This window comes from Pollachius pollachius, assembly GCF_949987615.1.
Source record: "Pollachius pollachius genome assembly, chromosome: 6".
Lineage (NCBI taxonomy): Eukaryota > Metazoa > Chordata > Actinopteri > Gadiformes > Gadidae > Pollachius > Pollachius pollachius.
Window position 1 is genome coordinate 15,224,615 of NC_136939.1, and position 21,919 is coordinate 15,246,533.

Below are 21,919 nucleotides of genomic sequence, written 5' to 3' on the forward strand. Positions count from 1 at the left end.
ATTCTGTTATTCTGTCTGTGTGTCATTGATGTGTAATTTGAATATTTCTGTGTGTATGTGTGTGTAAGTCTGCAGGAGGTGAACTCTAACCCACTGAGGTTCATCTCAGACATGATGGTGGAGGACTCCTGGAGCCACATGCTCATGAACACAATGGCACCCAGAGGCTACGTCAAGGTGGGTAAAACAAGCATGTGTGTGTGGGTGTGTGTTTGTGCGTGTATGTGTGTGTGTCTGTGTGTGTGTGTCTGTGAGTGAGAGAAAGAGAGAGAGAGAGAGAGAGAGAGAGAGAGAGAGAGAGAGAGAGAGAGAGAGATAGAGAGAAAGCGAGAGTAAATGTAAATATGAACTAAAATGTGTTGAATCTCATTTAGGTTAGGACAACACAGATTATATAGTAATCTTTGTATCTGTTTTTGTCGGCTTTTCATCTAACTTGTCTATCCTTCTGTCTGTCTGGCTTTCTGGCTGGCTGGCTGGTTGTCCGCCTATCCATATGCCTGTTGGTCTGGCTGTATGTCTGTCCATCTGTCCCCTCCAACAGATGACATCAGTCAGAATGCAGGGCTTGCTGTTGTTATTGTTTTGCAAACAAGCACATGTTCCCTTCATAAGAGACATACGGACCACATACACACGCACTGGCATCTTCGGCTACTGGGTGAGACAACGTTGCACTGCACATGTTATTCTGCATTCAATTATAATGATGAGATTATTTGAAAATATATGACAGTAATATGTAATTCATTAGTTAATTTGTGAATAATTGTTCGCAATTAATGCCAAGTTTCACCTGCGGTGTCATGAGAGGACATTATATTTTCTATCAGACCCCCTAACTCTGGGTTAGTTTGGAAAATATGTCCTCCGTGTTCTTTCATTGTAAGATCATATTGAGAAGAAAAGATTGCTCTCTTGTATGTATGTATGTCGGATGAATAATAATGTTTCGCAATTAATGCCATGATAAGTTTCACCTGCGGTGTCATGTGAGGATTTTGTCTACCTCAACTGGTAGAGCATGGCCGTAGTACTGCCAGGGTTAGATTCCTGTTTAATTCCTACTGTGGCACTCATGGTTTGATGCTTTGAAAAAGCATGTTAGAAGCATGCTATTACCTTGTTATTTTTTTCAAAGAACGATGACGTGTAGTTCAAATTCAACTGAGAGTTCCATAATGGAACCGTATGCTAAACTCCGGACCCCAGGAATTCTGTTGGGATTACGTTGTGTAGAGATTAAAGCCATTATGAAAGAGGGGTTGTGTTAGCTCAGTGAGGTGTGAAGTGGTCATTCCAACAATGGCATGCATCCAGGTCTGCTGATTATGACCTCTCCTGTCACATCCAAATTGATAATAAAACATTTATGCATTCAATGTTAAGAACGTTCATAATAATTTTATAATTTAGGTAATATTAAATATTGACATTGAATATAATATAAAAAATAATATTTTTTCTATCAAACCTCCTAAGTCTGGCTGAGTTTGGCAAGTATGGCCCCCATGTTCATTCATTGTAAGATCATATTAAGAAGAAAAGATTGCTCTCTTTTAGTTGTTGAAAACTTAAATTTAATCCTGATTCAATCTACATGAATATGTTTCATTCCTCTTCTCAGGGCAATAAAGGGGGTGTGTCAGTGCGATTCTCCTTTTATGGTCACATGCTGTGCTTCCTGAACTGCCACCTGGCTGCTCACATGAACTACGCCCTGCAGCGCGTCGACGAGTTTGAGTACATCCTCGACACACAAGACTTTGAGGAGGACACGCCTCACGTCCTGGACCACAAGTCAGCCTCCGCCATCCCACAACACGCTGTCACATGCACACAGATGCACGCACACACACACACATGCATACTTCCTGGCCTCACTACATGTTTGGTGGGCCGTGGATCTGTCTCTTCCAGGGTAGTGTTCTGGTTTGGAGATCTGAACTTCCGCATCGCCGATCATGGCATGCACTTCCTCCGCTCATCCATCAACGGCGAACGCTACAACCTACTCTGGCAGAAGGACCAGGTAACACACACACACATGTACACAAACAGACACGTCACAGGCACACATACATACACACACACACACACACACACACACACATTGATCCCTGCTGTGCTTCCTCAGCTGTTGATGATGAAGAAGAAGGAGGCCTTCCTCCAGGAGTTTGACGAAGGGCCGCTGTGCTTCAAACCCTCCTACAAGTTTGACCGCAATGGAGACACCTACGATACAAGGTACACACACACAAACACACACATATAAGCTATCGGTTGTGTCTGTGTCTCCTTGGGAACGCAGTGAGAAGGAGATCATTGGTCACTGGTCAGTGTTGCCTTCAATGGGAGCATTGAACATTTGCACCATCCCCATTTCCCAGAACATGTGTCCCTCCAAAACATCTCTCTCTCTCTCTCTCTCTCTCTCTCTCTCTCTCTCTCTCTCACTCTCTCTCTCTCCCCTTGTTGTCTTCCCTGCTTGCTCTTTACATAATGCTAATCAGTGGTGTATGGTGTATTATCATCTACATTTCATGCATCATTTTATCAATTAAACGATCCTGCTCCTAACTGGTCCATATTTGGTCAGTGGTAAGAAGAGGAAACCGGCGTGGACCGACCGCATCCTGTGGCGCGTCAAACCAAAAACCCTGGCCCCAGAGGATGACGACGATAGCGTCTCGACTCTCACGGATGATGGACATGAGGACTACCCAATTCAAGTCCACCAGGACAACTACACCAGCAACATGAGCTACGGAGTTAGCGACCACAAGCCTGTGTTAGCATCCTTCAGACTAGAGGTAAAGACCTTCAGACAAAAAAAAGGAAACATTAATTATATGAATCAAATCAAATAGAAGTTCAAAGACCAGTTTAAAGTTTTGCCGAGGAATAGTACTTAAAACTTTGAAGGCTGAAACTCACAAATATTAACAACCCATTTTATATTTACATCACTCCAATATAAAATATTAAATAAAGTCGATACAAGGGTGTCATTTGTCATACTAGATGATGAGTTAATCTAACAATTATATATTTTCCCATTATCTCTTCATCTCTGCTCCTCTTCCTCCCCCCCGTGTGCTGCAGTTGAGGAAGAAGTGTGAATTGGCGCTGGTGCACGTGAGCCCTGAGGATGCGTGGAGCGCCGACTGCAACGCCACGCTGAGCTACACGGTGCAGGAAGACTTCCTGTCCTCCACATGGGACTGGATTGGTCTTTATAAGGTCAATGTATACATATGATCTGTTGGGCATTTAGAATGGGACAATCTATAAAGCTATTATATGTAGACCTTTACAAGACTGATTTATTTATCAATTCTGAAAAAGTCTCCAGAAGTAAATGATTTATTTAGCAATCAAGCAGTAGATATTGAGGTTGTACATTTTTATACAGGCCTTTACAAATAGTATCACAGATGTAATCTAGAACCAAGAGATAAGTGAGTAATGAAAAGGCTCTGCTGGGATTTGAACCCAGGATCTCCTGTTTACTAGACAGGCGCTTTAACCAACTAAGCCACAGCGCCTATTGATTACTTAGAGCATGCCGTTAAATCAAAGCTCTGCAATCTGTTATCAGGCCAGCTAATAGTTGTTATCTTGTTCTGCAGGCGGGATTCAAGCACGCTTCAGATTATGAGGCCTTTGTCTGGGTTAGGGATATTGATCTGCCTGAACTCAACGAAGTCATTAAGGTACATTTTACAATTCCTACCATGATAATATATCTTTATATACAACTATAATATTTCAGACACTTCCTCACTGTTTCATTCTATAAGTGCAAATAAAAATAGTGAAAATATGTGTGAATGTGTGTGTTTTGCAGAAAACTTGGGATAAGGACCAGATTCCACTCCTGGGAGGAGAATATGTCTTAGGATACTTTAGCACAAACCTGCAGAGTCTTGTTGGCTTGAGCAACAACTTCCAGGTGAGTCTCCACGCCCTTTCATGATCTCCACTAAAAAGACAAGACAAGCAGACCATTTCTCACTACTATTTACATTTACAAGTACTCACAAGTACTACAACCCAACACCTTCTGGTCAAACAAGTCAATGAATTAGACAGTAATTGGGATTGAAGTCGGTCTGACATTAATATTTGACAGCCGCCGGTTAGTTACATGTTATAATCATTAGTTGGTTAAAGGATGATACTGATCTTTTGATAAGAGATTATAAAGATCAAGCAAAGATGCACTGTTTATATTCACCCTGCAGATCCTGGAGTCTAAACGAGCCGTTATGGAAGGACTGGTTCCAGAAAACATCAACGGGCTCAATAAATAAACGTTGTTGACACAACGTTCAGAATATAGCAGACTACATGGTCCACCATATCCGTTCTTCAACATCTATGGGTTCAGTAATGTGAAATAGACACTATAAGGCCTACTGTTGCCTTAACATCCTCCAGCGATCATGTTTCTTTGTTTGTCTGCATTTTATAATCTGTGTGCATCAGTTTATCTGACAATAATGTATCTGTATGCTATCTGACTTTAACATTAGGTCTATTTGATTTGTGTCTGTCACGGGCATTGACAAGATGTATTTTATATGACTTGTCTATCCTGCCACTCTCCTATATGCATATTATGACCCAAAAGTTTGGTAACTGCTCTAATATAATCTAACATGCATCAGAGTAATCAATTAATCAGTAAGCCATTAGCTACACCTGTAATTTCTGCTATCAAATATCTTTTAAGTGTAATAAAAACGAAAGGCCCAATTTTTGTCAAGTAATGCTCTCTGTGCTCTCTGAGTTTACAGAAACTGGGTCAGCATTATAGCTGAAGGTGAAAATAACACACATGAGAAACAATTTGGTTACTCCTCACTGTCATAATGCAGCAAATACTGACCTACTGTACAACTGTTATAAATAATGGCCATCTCTAAATATATGATGATTTTTACTGATGAATATTTACTTTTTCAATCTTCGGGGTATGGTGAAGAAGAGAATAAAGAAGAAAATACATTAGATTAAACAAATGTATGCACTGATTTTCTCATCAAGATTGTTTGTCAGGAAAAATCGAAATAAATGTATCTTGGATTTGCTAACTTGTGTCTGTGTCTATTTATAACCATGGCGCATGTGTAACTTTAAAATGAATTCCTTCTGAAGATTATTCCTTATTGACTTGGACATTTTGGTTTGGATTATCGCAACAACAAAAACAAATTAAATCAATATGATCGTTTTTAAATTGAACTGTTGTATCATTTATGTTGTATTTGTATGTAATAGTTCCAATATATGTTGGTCAACGTGTGTCTGGGTTTGAATATGCATTGTTGTATTGTGATAATTGTGTCTGAGAAAATGAAAGAAACAAACAATTGCATACATCAATATACAAAGAAATATGACTATATTAATATTGTTATTACTATCGTGAACAGATGTCATAGACGTACCATCCATCAGTTGTAGTTTCATGTACAGAAATTACAGTTCTATCATCGAATCCCTGGTAGTATCATGGATTGTGTAGACAGACACCCATACGGAACCCTTTAATATTCTTTATGCAGCCATGAGCACATATCGCATATCAAGGTTGGGACGTCAAGTAGATCTAAAAACACACCATCTGCTTCCTCTACTGGTTGCATTTAGCATAACCTCACCTTCCCATAATCCCTTGCGCTACAAACGCTACAGCCCCGCAACTCCCCATTCCAAAACACGTGGATTCAGCGCTTGTAGCAGTTACCGGTAAGATTGTGACGAGGGTTTGTTAAATGTGTATTATTAAGTATGGAATGTAATACGTACCTATATACGTATGATCAATTGAATGTATAGCAACTCTAAAGCCTAATGGTGTCAGTGCTGGTTAGCTGGTTTACACTAGAAGTCGCACGCAAACTTCTATAAGCTAACACTATGCTACCTAAAGCCACCTCACATGGAATACCTTTACATTTGTATGTGTTTTACAAGTATAAATTGTAAACATCAGAGCTAAATGTTGAAGATAAATACGACTGTATGTAACCACTTGGAATATGCTGTATATTGTAGTACGGTATTTCAAATATTATGGTAGACTATATCGGGAATATAACGTCAACGTTGCATGTGCATAACATTCATATTATGTGCAATCACAACAAGCAAGACGGAAAACCATAACCTTGCCATAACCTTTTAAATATGTAATTTTGGTTAACCTCCTCAAATACTGGCTGTGTTTCAACGAAACATTAACAATGTTTTTTACAAAGCAAAAGCAAGTGTAGTATTCGGGTAGGGCTGTGTATTGCTCTTTACAGAACTGACAGCACTTTGCATTGCATGACAGAGGGCTGTCAGTTATACATAGAGCTGGGAAATACCTTTGTGTTTGAGGGTTATATTGCAGACGTGAAATAAAGATATCAACTGGTTGTGATGATCTTCAATTCATTTCGTTATGTAATTTGATATTATCAGAATAAGATGTTTATAATGTTAGTGATCAATATTTTTCTACAATTTTTCAAAAGAAAGTACGTTTGAGTTACTTAACATGGCTTTGTGATAATACATTTTTCCAGAATCTAAAGCCAGGATGACGAGTGGAGATGTGGAGCGGATGTTGATCCAGTTTCAGGATGAGAGTGGAGAGGTTCTAGGGAATCCCTTTGATGTCCCCCTGGACATCACACCAGACAAACTTCAGCTGGTCTGCAATGCACTCCTGCAGAAGGTAACACATTCAATTACTTGTCGGACGGTACTGCTGTGCACGTCGGCTTGCTAGAGACAAGATGAGATTTGGGAATAGTTTGGCCCGGCCATTCCATGTATACATCCTGCGTCAAACATCGACTCATCCCCTTCATTAATGATGTCAGTAACGCTATTGGCTACCAAAGAGCAAATGGACTTCTTGGTTATGCGTAAGGACACAGTTCGTTCTTTGACTATTTTTATTATTAGTTGAAAGGAGGACAAGTTAGGCAGCTAGCTAAATGATGCCTACAGCTGTACTGTACTGTGTACTATACGGCCTTACCACCATGGACACGTCCGATCTCGTCTGATCTCAGAAGCTAAGCATGGTCGGGCCTGGTTAGTACTTGGATGGGAGATCGCCTGGGAATACCAGGTGGTGTCGAGTGGTGGCCTATAGATGGCATGCTTCCCTCTGGCCTTAACATCAATCCCGATACCCCAGTGCAGTGACGGGGACACTGTGCTGTGGAAGGCGCCGTCCTTCGGAGGAGACGTAAAACCGAGGTCCTGACTCACTGAGGTCATAAAAGATCCCAGGGCACTTATCGCAAAGAGTAGGGGTTACCCCGGCGTCCTGGCCCAACCAGGCTCATTCGATCAGGCCCCCTAATCATCCTCCTCTATAATTGGCAGACTCATTAAGTCCCTCAATCTCCACCTCAAGCTGGTGTGTGGTGAGCGTTCTGGCGCAGATTGGCTGTCGTGCATCACCCAAGTGGGTGCTACACACTGGTGGTGGTTAGTGAGGTCCCCCCCTTCACTGTAAAGCGTCTTTGAATGTCTAGGAAAGCCCTATATAAATTCAATCCATTATTATTATTATCATTACTGTGGACGTTGCGAATCAAACCCAGTATCTTTTGCTTAACAATAGTCAACAGCACCCTAGCCATTCCACTATCTTGCCACACTGACATCGTTTTGTTTTATGTTTGGCAGGAAGAGCCGCTGCCATTTGCGTTCTATGCGCGCGGGGAGGCGGAGGTGGTGTCCAGCCTGGGTGTCTGTGTGAAGGCCCTGGGGATTGAGACGGAGCAGGTTCTCCCCGTGGTGTACCAGCCACAGGCCGTGTTCAGGGTGCGAGCCGTGGCCCGCTGCACCAGCTCCCTGCAGGGACACACCGAGGCAGTCATCTCCACCGCCTTCAGTCCCACGGGAAAGTACGTCACGCTGTTCAAATCTGCCCCTTGATCGACGTTAAGAGCTGAGCTTGCAGAGTTAGGGCGATTGTAGTCTATATGCCTTGAACGTTGTGGCTTGAAACCCTTTGCTGTACTTAGTTTTTGTTGTTGTAATGTTGTTGTTGTTTATGCAGGTACTTGGCCAGTGGTTCAGGTGACACCACCGTGCGCTTCTGGGACCTGACCACAGAGACGCCCCACCACACTAGCAGAGGTCTGTATAGTGCTGTCATTATTCTACTATTAGATTGATTCACAAAAGCTTGGTTATAGACCTGAACTGGGTTAATACTTTTAGGGATAATAAAAAAATGTTCTGCTATGTAATCTATGTCATTGGGTGGTCTCTTTCATTCAAAATGTCTTGCAATACCATGAGTACATGTCAGCATGGGGGTCTCAGTAAATGCCATGTTGTTAAAATAAAAACTGACACCTATTCTCACCGTTGCAAAAGCATAGCATCTAGTCAGGCTATATATGAGTGTTAGAATAATATCATGGATTTTAGTTTGAAAGCAATGCTATTCCCCCCCCCCCCCCCCCCCCCCCCCTTCAGGCCACACCCACTGGGTCCTGAGTATCGCCTGGTCCCCGGACGGCAAGAAGTTGGCTTCAGGCTGCAAAAACAGCCAGGTGAGGCTTTGATGACTTCAACTCAGTTAAATCACCATAGTGATGTTGGTATGCCGTGAAAGGTATTCAGGGTGCTGAAATGTCCTGAAGTCTGAACCCAGCCTGTGTTCGTGTGTAGATTTGCATATGGGACCCGGTCACAGGGCAGCAGATTGGGAAGACTCTGATTGGACACACCAAGTGGATCACCTGGCTCTGTTGGGAGCCGCTGCACCTGTGAGTTCAACAAAGACCCCAACCAATATATTAAAGACCAACCCATTGACCCCCTTAGATCACAACAGATATATAGACCAACACATTTACCATAATAGAACACAACCAATATATTAAAGACCAACACATTGACCCCCTTAGATCACAACAGATATATAGACCAACACATTTACCATAATAGAACACAACCAATATATTAAAGACCAACACATTGACCCCCTTAAATCACAACAGATATATAGACCCACACATTTACCATAATAGAACACAACCAATATATTAAAGACAAACACAATGACCCCCTTAAATCACAACAGATATATAGACCAACACATTTACCATAATAGAACACAACCAATATATTAAAGACCAACACATTGACCCCCTTAGATCACAACAGATATATAGACCAACACATTTACCATAATAGAACACAACCAATATATTAAAGACCAACACATTGACCCCCTTAGATCACAACAGATATATAGCTCAACACATTTACCATAATAGAACACAACCAATATATTAAAGACCAACACATTGACCCCCTTAAATCACAACAGATATATAGACCCACACATTTACCATAATAGAACACAACCAATATATTAAAGACAAACACAATGACCCCCTTAAATCACAACAGATATATAGACCAACACATTTACCATAATAGAACACAACCAATATATTAAAGACCAACACATTGACCCCCTTAGATCACAACAGATATATAGACTAGGGATGTGCATTTCTGGCAAAAATACTATTCGATATTCGCTGAGAAGTATTCAAATAATATTCAATAATCGGTCAATCAAGAACACCCCACACACGCACGCACGCACACACGTACCTCGTATACACGCACACACAATGACACAGGGGGAGGCTTTTATGATTTGTATGAAATCAATCTGTTTATTTCAACAACTGCGCCATCAACATTCAACATCAAAATTATTTCAACGTGGGCTTAGGCAGATAGACCTACATGCGCCGAAAACAGATCGCTACTTATTTTAATGAACACAGCCTGCATGACGGTAAACTAGACACGTCTTTAGCATATGGAAATTATGGCCAAAAAAATAACTTAACCCTAACCCTTTTTACAATTTATTTGTTTCCAGCATTCGTAGTGTTGATCAGCAGATAAATAGTCCACTATTTCTCTGCTGAGAAAAACATATTCACCACCGGAAGTTGTGAAGGCCCATGAAAGTGAACCCATGAAAGTTCAACAGCATTGAGAAGAGTCGTGTAATAAATAACGATAGTCACAATCATTATCCGATATTCTACGTGACTCCGACTATTCAACTATCGTTGCCCATCCCTAATATAGACCAACACATTTACCATTATAGAACACAAACAATATATTAAAGACCAACACCTTGACCCAATTGTAGAACACAACCATTATATACACCCCCATAGACCAGTATGGAACATAACCAGTTTATAGACCTTATAGACCACATAGACCTTTGTAGACCACAAACAATATATAGACCAACACATGAAATTGAGTTGATAGAAGAAGTACATCGCATGTTTATGATGCGTGGAGCCTTTAGAATGTTATGTTATGGCACTCTACAGAACCGGGGCACTGATGAAAAGGAGCATCCGATACTTCATAGCCTGGGTAGATGACAGTATGATTTCCTCCCCAGGAACGCAGAGTGTCGCTACCTGGCCAGCAGCTCCAAGGACGGCTCCGTCCGCATATGGGACACGCTCCTGTGTCGCACGGAGAAGATCATGACGGGACACACCCAGACGGTGACCTGCGTCAAGTGGGGAGGAGACGGGCTGCTCTACACCTCCTCCCAGGACAGGACCGTCAAAGTCTGGAGGGCCTCAGATGTACGATTTAAGGCTGATGCCGTACCTTGTGTTTACATTAGTTTGTACAATTCATGAACACATCAGCAGAGATGTAATGTAACACCGTTTTTTGGACATTACTCAGACATGCAAACGGCGCGCTTTTTGATCATAGATTTTGGGGACCTGTGGTTCGTGCAGATCCGAAGAGTTTTTTTTTTTGGGGGGGGGGGGGGGGGCGTGTGCACGTCGATCGGTGCGCTCGTGCAGATGTCAATAATCCGTAATCTGACTGAGACCCCTCGAGCCTTCGAGGTAAAGAAAAGTGATTCCGGGAATGATTTTGTTAGGGGACCAATCACAGCCCTTGCTGTCGCATCGACGGATAGTTAAATATTGGATGCGCATGCACACGTAGAGCTACGGAGAGGGTCTCCGGCAGGGTCTCCCTTAGGAGTCGATTCACTGGGGACGCTGTGGACAAGTACCTACTAGTTTTCAGATAACTTCGATAACTTGTTTAACTAAGTGGATGTGGTAGGCTACACCACGGGATGAGATCACTGCCACATAAATAAAGGTAACACACAATCTTTTTGCTTAAGATTAGCTGGTGCTGTCTGTCCGTCTGTCTCTTATGAAGCAGTGTATACTAAATTGAATTTCCTATTTATTAAAGCATATAGCATAGGCCTTCTCATGTTAATAGGATATTACGCCGTCCTATTTTTTCCGACTTTGGGTACCGCTCTCTTTTTTTGTCATACATGTGTTTGCATCCCTGAGTACTCTGTGATAATGGTGCAACATTGATCTACATAAGCATCTGTCTGTTCTATAATACACAAAATAGATTGAACAAACTTTATTTTATTACGTGTGTGTATAGGGTGTTCAGTGCAGGACTCTCCAGGGCCATGCCCACTGGGTGAACACGCTGGCTCTCAGTACAGACTACGTGTTGCGTACCGGGGCCTTCGATCCCGCCCACGCCACCATCAACGCCCAGGATGTGACTGGCTCACGTGAGTCCTCAACAGAACCTCCACACATTTAAAGACCTCCTAGCATCTGTGATGTGTCCAATGCCTGGCCATGAAACGGTTCCCTAGATCTGTTCTGAGTGTTCTCTTGTTCTTGGTTGCCTAGTGGAGGACGTGAAGGAGAGAGCCTTGCAGAGATACAACAAAGTCAGGGTGAGTGCTCTTGTGTGTGGACATTGTGCACATGTGAATATTTTCGGTAACAATAACAACCTATTTTAGTATAATTAATAATTTTCATTTTTTTAGCCAATATTTAGGGCACCAAATAAGAATAGCCTTGTTTTCTGACACAACTTTTGAGTGTAACAAAACTGCATTCCATATCCATCCAGCAGATGGCAGTAGACTGCAGAAAGTCTCATTAATATGATGCCTACAGCAACAAAGGTAAAAGTTGTCTGTTAGACGTGCACCTCTTTGACCCACTAACCGTGTCTTCGCCTCCGTCCTGGTGGTTTCCCGGTACCATAGGGTTCCAACCCGGAGAGGCTGGTGTCGGGGTCGGATGACTTCACCATGTTCCTGTGGAACCCGGCGGAGGAGAAGAAGCCCCTGGCCCGCCTGACGGGCCACTGCGCGCTGGTCAACGAGGTGCTCTTCTCCCCGGACACCCGGCTGCTCGCCTCGGCCTCCTTCGACAAGTCCATCAAGATCTGGGACGGACGCACCGGAAAGTGAGCAACAAAAGCAACACAGCGACCAAAAACGGCTACATCATACAATCTAGTGAAACTACTGAGGCTCTGAGTGTGAAATATTGCAGAAATGACTGATAACTAGTCGTTGTTAATAAGTGTATGATATCTTTAACCAGGCAAGTTCAACAGGTTCTCACTCATTCAGGGTCTCGCCTGGCCCAACATGACGCAATAAAAGAATACTATAAAATAAGATGAATAGAGATTAAAAGTACAACACAGTCAGAAATAACGGTTGTGTGGGTTGAATTATCGGTCTGAGCACCTGTATCAAGTACTTGCAGTAAGAGTTTGCCGTGCGCGTGCTGACATTGTGTGTCCACATCAGATACCTGCAGTCCCTCCGCGGCCACGTGGCCGCAGTGTACCAGGTGGCCTGGTCCTCTGACAGCAGGCTGCTGGTCAGCGGCAGCAGCGACAGCACGCTGAAGGTCTGGGATGTCAAGACGGCCAAGCTCAGCATGGACCTGCCCGGGCACGCCGACGAGGTGAGGCCTTGGCCCGAAGGATCAGGGTTTGATCCCCCTTACCACCCACCATGTCTCTCAAAGATCTCACTCTGACGACCGGTTTGTTACGGGTCCTTATTTTGCAGGGTCTTAATCTAGTTGATAAAAGAGTTATTCCCTTTTTAACAAGCGTTTGAGTGTTGTCTTTTATCAGCTATGAGGGAACAAGGTAACACTTTATAATAAGGTGCCATAATAAAGGGGAAACTAGTCATTACATAACCCTTTGTTAATATTTGTTAATTGTTACAAAAATATCTATTAGGCACAAATAATTGTTGTTGTTTTTTCACTGACCACAGTGTCACTGGTTAGGGTTGTGTGTTAGGGTTAGGGCCGTGTGTTAGGGATAGGGCCGTGTGTTAGGGTTAGGGCCGTGTGTTAGGGATAGGGCCGTGTGTTAGGGATTGGGCAGTGTGTTAGGGATAGGGCTGTGTGTTAGGGATAGGGCCGTGTGTTAGGGATAGGGCCGTGTGTTAGGGATAGGGCCGTGTGTTAGGGATAGGGCAGTGTGTTAGGGTTAGGGCCATGTGTTAGGGATAGGGCCGTGTGTTAGGATTAGGGCTGTGTGTTAGGGATAGGGCTGTGTGTTAGGGATAGGGCCGTGTGTTAGGGTTAGGGTCGTGTGTTAGGGTTAGGGCCGTGGGTTGGGGTTAGGGCCGTGGGTTGGGGTTAGGGCCGTGGGTTGGGGTTAGGGCCGTGGGTTGGGGTTAGGGCCGTGGGTTGGGGTTAGGGCCGTGTGTTAGGGTTAGGGCCGTGTGTTGGGGTTAGGGCCGTGGGTTGGGGTTAGGGCCGTGGGTTGGGGTTGGATTAGGGTTATGCAAACAACTAATATTTAATCAATGATGAAAAACCTATTAACTTGTGCCAAATAGATATTTTGGTAACAATTAACAAATATTAACAAAGGGTTAGGTAATGACCGGTTAACTATTTATTATGGCACCTTATTATAAAGTGTTACCGGGAACAATGCTCCTTCTATTGTAGGTCAAGGGTATTATATATATATATATATATATATATATATATATATATATATATATATATATATATATATATATATATATATATATATATATATATATATATATATATATGAAATGTATACATTAATAAAGGGTTACATAATGTAATGTAACATTTATGTGAAATATTATATAGGAATAAAAAGTATGTATGCATTTGTTTTCTATCAAGGAATATTCATATAATTGACAATATTTCCCATAGATGAACAACCTTAATATCCTTTGTACAGGTGTTTGCTGTGGACTGGAGCCCGGATGGACAGAGGGTGGTCAGTGGAGGAAAAGACAAATGTCTGAGAATGTGAGTTTTTAACCTTCTTTATGATCCACCTAGCTCTGTCTGTAATCATCCACACAACCATAAATGTCAGTCAAAGGGTTACCAGGTGTCCACTAGCCTCAGAAATCAGAATAGCCCAAATATGGACGGGGTGTTTCACTTTGTTTTGTTGCTAAAAAATTTCGACCAATCATGTTGCTCGAGATGGGGAAGTACTAAAATCTGAAAACGTTGTCCAGTCCGATTAATTTCAGTAGGATATCTCCGGAATTAAGCATCAAACGAGGCAGACATCGGCCCCTGGCACTTGTCTAGTTTATTACCCAGGCTCTGTGCCGTGTCCACCCCCAGAAGTTGTAGAACATGTAGGGCTGTTGGTTCTGAGATTTGGTGGCCACGCCTTAAACTTCAACTGTCCATCCAACCATGACACTCCTACTGTGTGTGATTTCCAGATGGAGGAGGTAGCCAGGGTGTTGGGCTCTCTCTGGGCTGAAGACTCTGGCTTCTGACCCCGCACCCCCACTCGGAGCCTCTCCGCCCCCCCGTCCTCAGCAGGGCGGGGCCCGGGACACGGGCTGGAACCAGCGCCTCCCCCTGCACCTTGTGGAGCTCCACCGCGGCGGGCCCGGGGACGTCCCCTCACGCCGACAGCGTAGTCCCAGGGTCTCCTCGAGGGCTCCCGTACCCTGCAGACGGACGCGTTGACCTGCAGTGGGAACGATGAGCCTTTTCCCCCTGCTCCACAAAGCCTTGTATATAAGATTACCCCGAATCACTAAGCCAACGTAAAATCTCAATCGGGGGACAACTTGTGATCCTTATAGTGAGGATTTACCATATAACTGTAAAAACGATGACCCCCGGAAACAAAACAGTTTCAAGCCTTTACCCCTTTTTTGGGATCCGTGAACCGAGCAGAGTGCTCAGTGTAAACTAGGTGAAGAAGTGGAGCGCGGCCAGCAAGGTCAGGCTTGCAAACCAAAGGCCTCGTTCCAAAGCAGCTGGTGTCTGCTCCCTCTGGGGGTTATATAGGTGACAGGTTGAGCGCCATGGCGACAGGTGGGGCCAGATTTAAGGCCCGCTCCTGTTAGCTCTTAATCTCCTCCCTCAGGAAGAGTCACTCTCCTACTGAATTACCTGCCTCTCGCCCACTGAGTACAATGGAACACATTGTTATGAATTTAATGTGTTTTTGGCTTCTGTGTTGTAATGTCTGTTAAAGATCCCCTATTATATTACTTTCCTGGTCTTAATTTCTTTCGTCTCATCTGGGCGCTTTCAGGATTCTCTGTCAACACTCGGCTTTGTCCTCCGCCCCGTCGCCCCCCTCCTGCCAACCCCACTCCGTTGTGATTGGTTACCTTCTGGAAGAGCATGTTGCAGCATTACCATACATGGAAAATCGGGATTGTTCTACGTAGATAAATCTCGGAAATTTGAACAAGTGAATGGCGACCGGCGTCCCTAGTGTTTAGCTCTCTGCACAGCCACCCCAGACGGTCAGGAAATACGTCTAAATGCATGCATACGTCTAACCCTATAGGTCATAAAAGTCGAAAAAGCATAATAGGTGCTCTTTAAGGTCACGTCTTTAGAGGAAGTGGTGGAAACGCCATCATGGAGGTGACTCGATATGCTAGCAATGACCCTTTTGCTTTCAATGTAATTCTCATGGATTTCAAAGTGGTTTGATTAAAAATGTGAAACCAATCAAACTTTTACGACTGGCTTAATTCATCCAGGCACACTCACTCTCACTCCTTCCCTCCACTGGGAATAGTAAACCATTTTAGTGGTATATGTTATCCATAAACACATTCGGATTGTTATAACAAGTTTATTCTCAGGCCAATACAAAGTCTGTGCAATGTAGTCTAACAGTGAAGGCTTTTTCACCAGAACCAGATCATCTGTTTGTTTTTTTCTTGTAACCATGCCAATGGGTGTTGCATTGAATGAAAACATGAATAATGACCAGTCAAATAGGCAGGGATCTCCACAATTTATGGAAAACCCCTTAAAAACGTAACTGATATGCTGCTGGAATGTAGACATGCACTTAGCCTATGTAGAAAAATAACAAGATATACATACAAATGTGCTACTACTGAAAAGAGTGTACAAATATGGGTTAAATAATATTATTTTTGCACCAAGGAATTAACACTTCAATAACATTGGTAACAGGTCGAACCGAAGCAGTTTGGCAAAGAGAATTTAAGGACTCAAGTGCAAGGCCGTGTATGGTGGAACTTGGAGGACATAAGGAAGGTCCTGGTGGCTCAGTGGTCATAGGTCACATTCCTTTAGGCTCCTGGTTTACCTTTACTAAACTCCATGGAAGGAGAGAGAAGGGACCAGAGTCCTATTAGTCCTATTATCTATTCAACAGCCAGTTATCAAATACAGTTATACCGTAACCTCAACTTCAACAATGGGTAAATAAATAAATTAAATGGAAACTTAAAAACACTTAACTTTGCTACACGATACCATTACAATTTAGGTCCAGTTGGTGTGATTTTTTTTTAAATTGATGTATGTTTTATTGAAGTGCTTGGTGGTGGAAATGTATTTTAGCCTTTTGAAATCTTGCTAGGTTTAAACTGGTTAGATTAGTAACCATTACATTTTGCAATCTTTTGATTGACATTTATTTTTTAAAGCTCTCCTGTATCAGTATATTTTGGCCTACATTGTATAACCTCAGAGTTTTACAATTTTTCTTTACATTTCCTACTCATAAAATATCCAAAGTGTGCAAGGTTATACATCTTGGGAACAAATCTGTGGACTTTTCAGTGCAAAGCAGAAAGAACTGCTGCTAAATACAAATGAGAAAAAATCACAATATTTTACGCTGATAATTGTGACTAAATTAGGGTGAAAATGGCAATATTATTGTAACCCTACAATGGTTATTAAAGAATATTTTGAAGCGCTTCAGTAAAGTCCTAAAGTAGTGAGATTTTGAAATGTCTTATTTCTGCTCAACTATGCTGAAAAAGAAACACATATGGTTGCCTAGAGGTTATATTCTTCTGCATCCACACCAAAATGTTAATGTGGTTTTAGATAGTACTTTTCTTTCTGCAGGGTTGCATTATATTTCTAGTGTTTTGAACCAGTCTACCACTCATAAAATCCCTTTAGTATCCTGCGCCCTTATTCTATAAGCTACTTAGATGCTGACGTCAATATCAGGAAATTGGCCAATTACTGTTCTATCCGTTTGAAAATCTGTTAAATTTATTTTTAAAAGCCCTGTCTTTGCACTGGCAAGTCAAAGTAGAATCATTTACAGCTTGGTCTAGTTTTGGAAATCCATTCTAGTTGAACTGAGTTGTGGAATGCACGTGCTATTGAATACATGCATTTCAAATGGGATTTTTACTGTCGACTCTTTCTCTTGGATCATGTAACCAATCTCACTGGATCTATCACAACCCGATTATTATTGAATAATCAAGAGAGCCGTTGAGTCACACTGATGCTTTGATATTGTCAATGGGGCTTAGCAGGGCGCTGCGCACTAGGATAGTAGAATGAGGCAGGTTGGATATTGCTTCCAATCCCTGGTCTGTGCTTTGTTTTGAATCCTCTTTGTGTTTCCGACCTGCTGCGCTCTATTCACTGGGTCTTCCACACGTTGTTCAGCAGCTTCACCACCTCCTCGTAGATTACGAAGACGATGGCCACGTCCAGACACACTCTTCCCAGCCGGGGAACCGTGCCTTTGTAGAACCTGGGGGAGATGGGGTTCAGGTACGGTCAGTTACCTGCAGTCTTATGTATGTCCTAGATATAGAACACATAGAACCATTAAATGGAAAAAGATATGTCGGTTAGGATCACTCACGCTTGCGGTCCTTCGTGTTTTAATATCTGGAAGGCACAGTCCAGTGTGCTCTTGTACCTATGAGCTTCCAAGCCCTACAGAAAGCCAACAACGTGTTAACATTAGACTGCCACAATAAGACCTATGCTAGGATAGGTTGTCTTCAGGTGCGTGAAGGTGGAGGCTCACCTGCATTCGCGTCTTCACCACATCCAGCGGGGTGTTGCCGAAAACACTGGCCGCTCCGGCCGTCGCTCCGAATATCGCCGTGACAACCGGGTGCATTTCCCGCCTCGGGTCGTCCCCTTGAACATCAATTGTACAATTATTTAAAAGCAAATAAACCAACAAACATATCACAAAAAATGTAATATTAACGTATTAATAACAAACTGATATTAACTGAAAATGTAAGGCGCAATTGTGCTACCTTTGTACCAGTTGCGGAGCGAGTTCATTACATAGAAGCGGATGGCCTGGTTGCTTCCTTGTTTAAGCACTGTCGCAGTCAGGCCCTGATACGTCCCCCTCACACCTAGAAATCAATACAGAATCAATTTAAGACAGCTTCCACTGCCATTTCATGCTGACCAAACACAAGAGCCGGCCAGAAACCCAGGGTGCAAATAAATTTAAAAAAGACGACGCAGGAGAAAAAGCATTCTCACATTCTGGGTTTACTCCATCTATGTTAATTTCCCTCACCCATGTAGCATTCACAATCAAGATCGCCGCTAGGTGAATAATGCCAATGGAGAGCTGGGTGGTCTTACCCTGCTCTTTGATGATCTCGCTGACACCATGGAAGAATCCTCTGTAGCGCGGCCGCAGAGAACACTGGTCATGGATCAGCTTCACCTGTCAGGTGATTGGGGGAGGACGTTACCCATAGACATGGCGCATGGCTAAACTTGGGCGAGATTTGGATTAATTCAATCGAACGATTAATCCACAATAAATGAATGCATTTTTTTTTACATGCAGTTCATTAATGTGCAGGTAGGGCCATGCATCTTGCTCAAGGATGCCATCAGATCGGACATTGGGGTTTGATGCAATAACCTTTTTCTGGATGTTGACGAACAGGCTGACTGCTAGAATATTCTGCCTCAAAGTTTATCCTTATTATTCTTGGTTGGGATGTCATGCACTTCCAGTGGGGCTTGGTGATGCACTCACAAAACAAGCTAAATGCTCAAATTGTGTCCCAGGGTTGAACCAACCACTGGCAGGTTTGAAAGGCAGCGCAGGGTATTCATCAACATGGAGACGCTCGACCAAGGCAGGAAGGAGAACAGAAGCCCCGCCCACCTTGAGTGTTTCCATTGGACAGACCACCACCACGGCCTCTGCTATCCCCGCGCCGAGTCCACACAGCAGACTCCGCGTGTTGTCTAGGCGACCGGTAGCATCCCGCATCGGGTTGCTAAGCACCTCAAAGGTGCCGAATCTGAGAGGAAAAGAAGAGGTAGAGTGAGGCTAACGCTACTAATTACTGCATAGAATGTCAACATCCAGTATGCCTGACAAAAGCAGGTCACAGTGATTGACCAGTAGGAATAGTGACAAACAAGCAGCCCACACAATGTGGGCACCGACCTCACTGCCGACTTGGGGATGGATCCATAGAGCAGGGAGCTGAGGCCGCGGTACAGCCCTCTGAGGCCGTGGTCCTGAACCGTCAGCTTGACACAGTCACCTACAATCGATAAGTACACACACAAACCATCTGTCACTGCACCCTGCGCCACACAACGCATACACCTTGAGCCACAACGCATGGCTCCGGCGATGGATCCCTCCGCAGATACAATGCATGCATCCATCGATGTACGTACCCAGCAGCAATAAATTGATACCCCACTGCGATGCGAAGGCATTCGTTCTGCAACACCATGCATACAGCTGGCAAAGCCATGCGTCGACATAAGTGCAGCCAGCAATACAGTGTCTAAACCATGCGGCACATGCGACACAACGAACGCATGCATACATATTGTGGTGTAGAGGAGTAGGTAGATGTCCTACCGATGCCTCTGTATCTGGGTGGGTTGGCCCTCCCATCCAGCTGCAGCTGGGTCTTCACATACTCCGTTGGGAAGGTGATGCAGATCTCTATGCCTCCCGCGATACCGCCTGTGGGGGAGAGAGAGCCAGGGAGTGGCTGTGTTTATCTGTCCACATGGTGGGAAGATCTGTTCTTGAACGTTCTATTAGTACAGCCATCTTTCATTGGTTGGCTGCACTTAGGCATTGAGACGTTAAAAAAAAGATATATATAATAGGGACGTATGACCGATAGGTCTACATAATGGCAGGGGAGCTACTTCAATTTCACTGTCTGGCGCTTTGGATGTCAGTGACTTAGATACATGGACTGCATTGTCTAGGTAATTAATCATTTAAGATGTATCCTCAGATCCTAAGCAGGGAACGAATAAGTTATAAATGAATGCATTGACCACACAGAGTGTGATCAATGTATTCTGATACACCAATGATAGATAGATAGATGATACATTGTAATAACAGAAAACCGATATTACATTGCATCAGTTGATTCCTTAGTGCGTTTTCGACCTAGTTCGGTTGAGCAGCTTAATCGGCGACAGACCGAGGTGATTCGGTTGCTAGTGATGGGGCAGACATGGTTATAGACATACTGGGGAATCCTATTCTGCAAGTATACCTGCAAGAATTGCCTTCCCCGGGTGGGTCGTTTTCCTTCCTCCGATTGAAGCCGCTGCCAGGGTTCGCCTTGCTCCATACGCCTGGTAACCGGCAACGGGTAGAGGGCTCAACCCCGCCGCGGCATTCCGAGCACCCAAACATTGGGTTGGGGGTGTCAGTGATGTGGTCAGGCATCCACTGTTGCCAGCGTGCCTCTCGCATGGGCCCTCGCGTACCGAAAACGGCTTCAGTAGCGAAGACATGTTTATGTCAAGGGACAAAAAACTGTCAACAGACGGGGATTGTCCGTCAATAATAGCGCTGGTCAAGCGAGGACAATGTCGGACAGACAGTCAACAACAAACAGACACTCCGGTGTGGATTCAGAGGGTTCATGAATATTAAAATAGTAGTCTCGTCGACGCAGCACGCCATTGGCTCACACTTGCGTTTTTTTTCGGGTAACTCAATCACGTGTCCCAGCATGACATTTTTCATAACCAATCGCATCTATGGTCTGGTGATCTGAATTTTCTAAATACAATAAATAAACTATAGGCTGAATGCATTTTTGTAAAGGTTAATTTAAAACCCAACTTTCTTGATTTGTTACAATCTCGTTTAAAACCTGTCGTAATAACGAGACACATGTGACAGTTGTATGAACGTTGTGGATTTACGTTCTTATTTATTATTCATAAAATATCTATAGGTTTTTATTGTTTAGATCATACATTTTAACAACGTGTAAGTCCTGTCGATTCTGGATATTTCTGTGTCTTCTTTCCTGTATGGTTAAGTTTGTGTGTGTGATTTTCTCGCAATCCTCACGTCAATCCCGATCGCTTTAAATTGTGCAATTCAACCCCATAACGGAACTGGGTCATGCATTATATCCCCCCCGGTGGGTATGAGCCTAGACGTCGTCTATGGTTAAATCTCATTGATGTCAAATATCACAGATGAAAATTAAACAGCCAAATATAGCGCAAAATAGTTTATTCCTTATCCTTAGAAGCTTCTTCTTTTTTCGCTTGCTTTGCATCAGTGCTAGGAAGTGTAGCCCGGTTGGTAAATCCTGAGACAGCTTTTATGTGAAATTGATTGTGTTCCTCTGTGCCACACGTGGAGTGCGCAGGCGCGCTTGCATGCGTGCGTGACACATGCAAGATCGCATTAGTGCGATCTTGCAGGTATCCCACATTGGCAC

General features: G+C 43.3%; 3 protein-coding genes across 3 annotated transcripts in view; 2 read left to right on the top strand and 1 right to left on the bottom strand.

Moving 5' to 3' along the window:
- inpp5kb (inositol polyphosphate-5-phosphatase Kb) overlaps window positions 1-4,316 on the top strand; it is a gene marked incomplete at both ends in the record, with an annotated part of 5,924 nt that extends 1,608 nt beyond the window's left edge. Inside the window, 10 exons of the mRNA XM_079738133.1 lie at window positions 69-177; window positions 545-661; window positions 1,628-1,800; window positions 1,921-2,032; window positions 2,138-2,247; window positions 2,600-2,813; window positions 3,106-3,243; window positions 3,633-3,716; window positions 3,851-3,955; window positions 4,248-4,316. Of these exons, the coding sequence (XP_079594259.1) occupies window positions 69-177; window positions 545-661; window positions 1,628-1,800; window positions 1,921-2,032; window positions 2,138-2,247; window positions 2,600-2,813; window positions 3,106-3,243; window positions 3,633-3,716; window positions 3,851-3,955; window positions 4,248-4,316 (1,231 nt within the window). The remainder of the gene's footprint in view (window positions 1-68; window positions 178-544; window positions 662-1,627; window positions 1,801-1,920; window positions 2,033-2,137; window positions 2,248-2,599; window positions 2,814-3,105; window positions 3,244-3,632; window positions 3,717-3,850; window positions 3,956-4,247) is intronic.
- Window positions 4,317-5,717: 1,401 nt separating this feature from the next.
- On the top strand, window positions 5,718-15,782 carry nle1 (notchless homolog 1). The gene is made up of 13 exons (XM_079738746.1): window positions 5,718-5,757; window positions 6,582-6,733; window positions 7,702-7,922; window positions 8,078-8,157; window positions 8,503-8,579; window positions 8,698-8,795; window positions 10,481-10,673; window positions 11,524-11,659; window positions 11,784-11,830; window positions 12,152-12,354; window positions 12,707-12,866; window positions 14,149-14,219; window positions 14,654-15,782. The coding sequence occupies exons 2-13, from the start codon at window positions 6,596-6,598 to the stop codon at window positions 14,664-14,666; spliced, it is 1,437 nt and encodes a 478-aa protein (XP_079594872.1). The 5' UTR covers window positions 5,718-5,757; window positions 6,582-6,595; the 3' UTR covers window positions 14,667-15,782.
- A 2,049-nt stretch (window positions 15,783-17,831) lies between these two features.
- On the bottom strand, window positions 17,832-20,972 carry slc25a1a (solute carrier family 25 member 1a; the record flags this gene model as incomplete). The annotated part of the gene is made up of 9 exons (XM_079737558.1): window positions 17,832-17,946; window positions 18,061-18,134; window positions 18,229-18,344; window positions 18,470-18,574; window positions 18,813-18,897; window positions 19,351-19,489; window positions 19,639-19,738; window positions 20,068-20,175; window positions 20,729-20,972. The coding sequence occupies 9 exons, from the start codon at window positions 20,970-20,972 to the stop codon at window positions 17,832-17,834; spliced, it is 1,086 nt and encodes a 361-aa protein (XP_079593684.1).
- Window positions 20,973-21,919: the final 947 nt, after the last annotated feature.